Below are 7,500 nucleotides of genomic sequence, written 5' to 3' on the forward strand. Positions count from 1 at the left end.
GCCGCAGCACTAAAGAGCATTCGCGGTGCGTCTTTTTAAAGACGACGTTACGCCTGGCAAACTCGACGCGCCTTGGAAGACAGCGTGGGTCTTGCTTCAGACCACGATACACCCGCAGTGTTTCTGGATGCGGTTGTTACCTGGTGTTAGGTGATGGTCACAATCGTTGCCTCGTGTGCCTGGGCTGAGCATGCTGAGGTGGCGGTTGTGGATGAATCATTTCCTCGCGGGAGATGGTCATCTCGGAGTGATGGGCGGGCTCTGTCGCCTTGAAAAAGGAGGCGGAGCTTGTGTTTGCTCGACTTGGTTCTCATTCTGGCTGCAGACAGGTGGGCTCCATTTCGTTGTGACACAAAGCTTAAACTCTGCAACCAGTGGAGCTGCAAAGGGGCAGTCTGGACCCTCACGTGGGGTATCAGCTGTACCCTCTTGGGCTCCCCCTGATGATCAGAAGTCAATCGCTGCATCGGAAGGTGAGCCAGACATTTCTGGAAGTGAAGATCCGGTTGCTCTCGTCTACCAGGCGTTGAATGTACTGGATACAGATCTAGAAATGGTGGCTATGCTTGCCCAGGCCGTCGAGGTGATCGGGATCAAGTGGAAACCTCCACTGCTTCCCGGCCCTCGAGGCTGGACGATTGGTATTTAAGGGTGGCTCGCGCTGGTTCTCAGGGCCCCACCCTGGTACCTTTCTTCCCGGAAGTGCATGAGGAGCTTACTGGGATGTGGAAAGCACCTTTCACTGCCAGAAACTGCCCCAGTGGCTCCTCCTCCTTCACCACCCTTGACAGCGGCACAGCCAGGGAGTTACGGTGATCACCCCCCCAGTGGAGCGGTCAGTTGGGATGCAGCTGTGTCCCAATGCCGTTTCCGCTTAGTGCGGTGATCCTGTACTCCCCTCCCAGGCCTGCAGGTACTCGTCGGCTCTGAACGGCAGTGCCTTGTGCGGCCTGTGGACAAGCTGCGTCTGCAGTACACGCTTGGCGTTGTTGCAGGTTCATCAGGCCAAGGCACTGAAGGATCTGCACAGGGGTGGTCATGACCCGGAAGTTCTGAAAGAACTCTGTATCGTGATGGACCTCGCGCCACACGGCGCGAAGGTCACAACGCGGTCTCTGGGTTGTGCGATGGCCACTACGGTGGTCCAGAAACGCCATCTGTGGCTGTGTCTGGTCGACATGCGCGAGGTAGACAGGACACGTTCCTTGAATGCCCCCATGTCCCAGACCGGCCTCTTCGGCGACGCAGTGGAGAACTTTGCCCAGCAGTTCTCCGCTGCCCAGAAGCAGACTGAGGTAAGAAACATCCTGCCTCGGCGTGCAGCTGCTGCCTTCACCCAGCCGCCGACGGCCCGCCTCAGCCAGCTTGTCGCCGAGGGTGCCCCTGCTGCCGCCCCGCTCCCGTGCAGCCAACGCAGCAGCCCCATCTAGGCAGCACCATGGAGCTGGCAGCAGGGCAGCCACCCAGCCTGTCCAGGCTCCTGCCAAACCTGGAGGAAAGCGCAGGTGCAAGAGGCCCTCAGATCCGGGATGGAGGAAGCCGCTCTGCCGGGCAGAGAATGTTGCCGCTACCTAAAACCTCGACAAGGGCGGGTTCCTCTGTCTCTGGGCTAATATGCAGCAGTGGGAAGACTGGGAGGACGAACCAACGGCCTACCCGCCTCACTTCTGCGGGGATGCAGGTAAGAGTTGCACACACTCAGACCCCGCCGGACCGGCCACGAGGCGCCCGAGCCGGGTCCCTGCACTCCCCTCGCTGCCCCATCGCCTGCACATCGGTGGTTCCGCTCGAGCCGCTAGTTCGGTCTCTGGATGCCTGGTTGAATCTTCCCAGGCTATCCGGTGGCTCCTGCGAATCCTTCGACTCGGCTATATGATTCAGTTCGTCCGGCGCCCCCAAGTTCAGTGGGATCTGCTATACGTCAGTGAACAATGCATGTGCCCCTGTCTTGTGGGGCGGAGATTGCTGTCCTTCTAGTGAAGGCACGATAAAGCCGGTTCCTCCAGCCGATATGAGGTTGGGGCTTACAGCCCATACTTCATAGTGCCGAGAAGGCGGTGGGTTACGACCAATCTTGGATCTGCGAGTCCTGAATCGAGCACTCCCGTTCAGGATGTTGACAGAAACGCCTATTCAGTGCGTCCGTCCCCAGGATTGGTTGCAGCGATCGACCTGAAGGACACGTGCATTTTCATGTGTCGATTCTTCCGCGCCACAGGCCATTCCTGAGGTTCGCATTCGAGAAGGTCGAGCATATCAGTACAAGTCCTACCCTTCGGGCTCTCCCTGTCGCCACGCAGCGTCTTTATGCAAGTCGCGGAGGCAGCCCTTGCTCCACTGAGAGAGTAAGGCGTTCGCATTCTCAACCAACTGGATGACTGGCTCATTCTAGCTCAGTCCCGGGCCCAGTTGTGCGAACACGGGGATCTGGTGCTACAGCACCTCAGCCAGTTGGGGTTTCAGGTCAACCAGGAGAAGAGCAAACTCTGTCCAACGCAGAGGATCTCTTTTCTTGGGATGGAGCTGGATTCGATCGATCAGATGGCACACCTCACAGAGGAGCGTGCCAATTCGGTGTTGAACTGCTTGAATATGAGAGCAGGACGGCGGTCCCACTGAAATATTTTCAGAGGCTCCTGGGGCATATGGCAGCCGCGCCACAGTGATGCCGCTGGGACTACTCCATATGAGACCGCTTCAACATTGGCTACACGATCGAGTCCCGAGGTGGGCGTGGCAAAGTGGCACTCACGGGTTCAAATAACACCCGCCTGCCGCCAAACCTTCACCCCGTGGTCAGACCTCTCGTTCCTTCGGGCCGGAGTGCCCCTGGAGCAGGTCTCCAGGTATGCTGTGGTTTCACGGATGCCTCCACCACCGGCTGAGGGGCCACGTACAACGGGCATGCAGTGTCAGGGGTTTGGGACGGGCCCTCAACTGCAATGGCACATCAACTGCCTAAAGTTGCTGGCAGTACATCTCGTCCTAGGCAGTCTCAAGAACTGCCTTTGAGGCCAGCATGTACTAGTCCGCACAGACAACATACTGACCGTTGCGTACATCAACCAACAAGGTGGTCTACGCTCCCGTCGTATGTCGCAACTAGCCCACCACCTCCTCCTCCTATGGAGTCGGAAGTTCTGAGGTCGCTTCGCCATTCACATTCCAGGAGTGTGCAACCAGGCAGCCGACGAGCTGTCGCGTGAGCTGCACCACCCGGAGAATGGAGACTCCAACCCCGTGCAGATCAGCTGATTTGGGAACATTTCCGAGCCACTCAGGTAGACCTGTTTGCCTCTCCAGAGAATTCCCATTGCCCACTGGCACACAGCTGGCTGCGGGGGCCTTTGCAAGTATGTATTTCCCCAGTGAGCCTTCTTGCACAGACACTGTGCAAGGTCAGGAGGACAAGGAGCAGGTCTTGCTAGTAGCACCCTACTGGTGAAGACTTGGTTCCCAGAACTTGTGCTCCTCGCGACAGCCCCTCCTTGGCCGATCCCTCTGAGGAAGGACCTTCTGACTCAGAGGCGGGCACTCCTTGGCACCCGCGTCCAGACCTCTGGAAACTCCATGTCTGGTCCCTGGATGGGATGCGGAGGCTCTAGGTGACCTACCTCAAGGGGGTAGTTGACACCATTTCTTCGGCTAGAGTGCCGTCCACGAGACAGGCCTATGCCTTGAAGTAGAGCCTGTTAAATGTCGAGTGGTGTTCTTCTCAGGGTGAAGACCCCGGAATTGCCCTATCAGTCGTGCTTATCTTCTTGCAGCAAGGGTTGGAGGCGAAGGCTGTCTCCCTCCACCCTTAAAGTCTAGGTGGCTGCAATCACTGCAAATCATGACCCCATAGATGGGAGGTCTGTGGGTAAGCATGGCCGGATTATCAGGTTCCTGAGGGAAGCCAGGAGGTTGAATCCTCCACGGCTCCCAACAGTACCCTCTTGGGACCTGTCTGTAGTGCTGACAGCACTGCAGTAGGCTCCGTTGGACCCTTGCCAGCAGTTGTGCTAAAGTTCTTTTATCTATGAAGACGTTGCTCCTGCTCGCATTGGCCTCCATCAAGAGGGTAGGGGACCTGCAGGCTTTTTCGGTCGACGATTCGTGCCTACAGTTTGGGCTCGCGGATTCCCAGGTAACACTGAGGCCACGGCCCGGCTACGTGCCCAAGGTTCCCACTACCCCCTTCAGAGACCAGGTGGTGAACCTTCAAGCGCTGCCCCTGGAGGAGGCAGACCCAGCCCTGACGTTGCTTGTCCCGTCCGAGCACTAAGATGCTACGTTGACCGGACACAAAGCTTCAGGACCTCAGTCCAGCTCTCGTTTGTCACAGAGGTCGGCAGAAAGAGAGTGCCGCTCCAAGCAGAGGATGGCTCACTGGATAGTGGACGCCATTACCCTAGCCTACCAAGCACAGGGTATGCCCTGCCCCCCCCCTAAGATTGCGGGCACACTCAGCAAGTGTTGCATCGTCCTGGGCGGTGGCCTGTGGCACCTCGCTGACAGATTTGTAGAGCTGCGGGCTGGGCGACCCCGAACACGATTGCTAGATTCTATAGCCTACGTGTGGAACCGGTATCCTCCTGTGTTCTCACCTCAAGCGGGTAGAAGCACTGAGAGGCCCGGTTTCGGGTCGGCTTGTTAACCGCTCCAGAGCGTCCATACAGTAGACCCTGTCGAGCTCCTCCATTTCCTCGGCAGCCAGATGTTGCGGGCGTCCGGCGCCAGGCCCTCTCTATGAATCCGTGAGAACCGGTGAGGGCTGGGAGCCATGTAAAGTACCCCAAGAGGACTTTATGTGTGTATTTCCACGGCATAGCCTTAGAGCCCGTGTTTCCCGGCAGACCTTCTGCCCGTCTAAGAGGGTTCAATCACCTCCAATTTTCCATATGCAAACTGAAATACTGTCCATATGCGTATTCGTTTCGAGACCTCCTACGGGAAGGCTGGACTTCCACTTGCGTCCCTGTTCACTAGAACGTGGGGACGTTTCCCAGTGTTCCAGTCTTACGAATGGGTAGTGTTACAAAAGTAGCTGGCTTCTTGTGGTTGAGCCCGGCCTACGCCGATAGACTGAGGCTTGTGGGCTCCCACAGGACACTGGAAGAGGCAGCGTCCATGGCGTTTTGGTAGGGATCCCAATTAGTCGGTCATCCGGCGTGACTCGGAGTGACCGACTGAAAAGGCGTCTCGGTTACGTATGTAACCCTCGTTCCCTGAAGAAGGGAGCGGAGGCGCCACGCCCCGTCGCCACGGTGCTGCACCTCTGCTGAAGGGGCCGGGTCACTAGCTCGGCTCCTCAGCGAAAACCTGAATATGCGCTGCACCCGCTGCTTATTTATACGCGGCGCTGTGATCAGCGGCAGCTGGATGCGATTAGCGCATGCCAATCTTCAATTGGCTTGTTTAGATACACTCGAAGTAGATTGGTCTCTCGGCGAGATCCCAATTCGTCGGTCATCCGGCGTGACGTCTCCGTTCCTTCTTCAGGGAACGAGGGTTATACGTAACCGAGACGTTTTTATCAATTATAGTCGTATACTTTACTGTTTATGGAGTATGCGAATATAATATAGCATTAATATTCTTAATATTATTTATATAAGTGTGTAAAAGTATATATATATATATATATATATATATATATATATATATATATATATATATATATGTATATATGTATATATATATATATATATATATATATATATATATATATATATATATATATATATATATATATATATATATATATATATATATGTGTACATATATATATATATACATATATATATACACATATATATTTTTATCATATTAATAAATAATATATTTTTAGAAATCATTTAAAACACAATTTACATTTTAACATCATTGTTTTTATCAATTATATTATCAATTATATTCGTATACTTCACTGTTTATGAAGTATACAAATATAATATAGCATTAATATTCTTAATATTATATATATATATATATATATATATATATATATATATATATATATATATATATATATATGCTTTTTCTATAGTCTTAATTCTGTACATAAATACATAAAATACAATATTTATATAGTATACATTAGCAAATTTAAATGTAATCACTTTTAAACTATTTTTTAAATTATATTAATAAATTATATATTTTTTAGAAATGATTTAAAATACAATTTACATGTAGTTACATTTTAACATTTTTTTTATTATACTAATGAATTTTATATAGATGTGAATGATTTGAATGTGAACGTCTCATCTGGCGTTACTTTTTTCTATTGGCCCATAAAAAAAAGCCATTTCTCAGTATTTTACAGATAAATGGGTGCATTTGTAAAAAACTACACTGTGATGTTGAATCAAATAAATATGTCTGTTCTTGTACTCTCCTTTACAGCCTCGCACATCAGAGCACTTTCTTGAAGTCAAACTGGAGTCGTATAACACACGCTTCTTCCACATCAAAGAGGACTTCGCTTATACCGAGGTACAAACTGCTCATAACGCGTCAGTAATAACACTTTATGTAAATATGAACACTTTAAGTACTAATACGTATCTATAAAGTACCAAAATGGACCCTTTAGCTACGGTTGTGTACCTTTTGCCCCAGTGACGGCTTTTATATTATATTTTGAAAACAAAATAAATCCAAAATGATCAATAAATAAGTTTGTTTGCATAATATATACGTGTTGAGCTACATATATATTTATTATGCATATATAAGTACACACACATACGGTGTATTTTATATGTATTTACATATTTTCTTAAATACATACATGCACGTGTATTTATATATATATATATATATATATATATATATATATATATATATATATATATATATATATACATGCATATATATATATATAAAAAAGTTTTAATACACAGTATATACATATATATATATATATATATATATATATATATATATATATATATATATATATATATATATGTATATACTGTGTATTAAAACTTTTTTATACATCACATTTAATCATTTGACAGCACTGTGTTATATTTTTATACTTGTATTTATTTGTTTAATAGCGATGATATCGTTATGAGGATTTTTTTTTATGTAAAGAGAGACAAGTAAGATATTGAAAGAAAAAATAAAAAAATTTAAAAACAAATGCATCGTTTCTGTAGGTGAACGGAAAGAAGATCTACCAATCAGAGGACGGCATTCATCTGACCGTGATCGACGGCCACAGCGGAAAAATCCTGGAGTCTAAAGGCTTCAGGAACTCGATCCTGATGGGGATCCCCGCTCAGCTGGAGAACTACGTCGCAAACCTCAAAGACGAGTAAGAGCCATGCAGAATATATGCACGAATACCTCGAAGAACCAAGCGCCCGTGCAATGAAATGTCGGCAGGGATGCGTTCAATTAATCAAAAGCAAAATGATGATAATAGTATGACTGTAAGTACGACTCCCGAATGATTTTGCGACAGCGATGCCGAAAATTGCGTTTTGCAATGCATTCAAA

The 7,500-nt window shown here is 48.7% G+C and overlaps 1 protein-coding gene across 1 annotated transcript in view; it reads left to right on the forward strand.

The window, feature by feature from the left end:
* The window catches only part of LOC122347884 (cell migration inducing hyaluronidase 1), a 76,083-nt gene that overhangs the window by 63,865 nt on the left and 4,718 nt on the right, over nt 1-7,500 (forward strand). The window contains 2 exon segments of the mRNA XM_043243150.1: nt 6,394-6,483; nt 7,158-7,315. Coding sequence (XP_043099085.1) covers nt 6,394-6,483; nt 7,158-7,315 — 248 coding nt within the window.

The sequence above is a fragment of the Puntigrus tetrazona genome, chromosome 7 (genome assembly GCF_018831695.1).
Source record: "Puntigrus tetrazona isolate hp1 chromosome 7, ASM1883169v1, whole genome shotgun sequence".
NCBI classification, from domain to species: domain Eukaryota; kingdom Metazoa; phylum Chordata; class Actinopteri; order Cypriniformes; family Cyprinidae; genus Puntigrus; species Puntigrus tetrazona.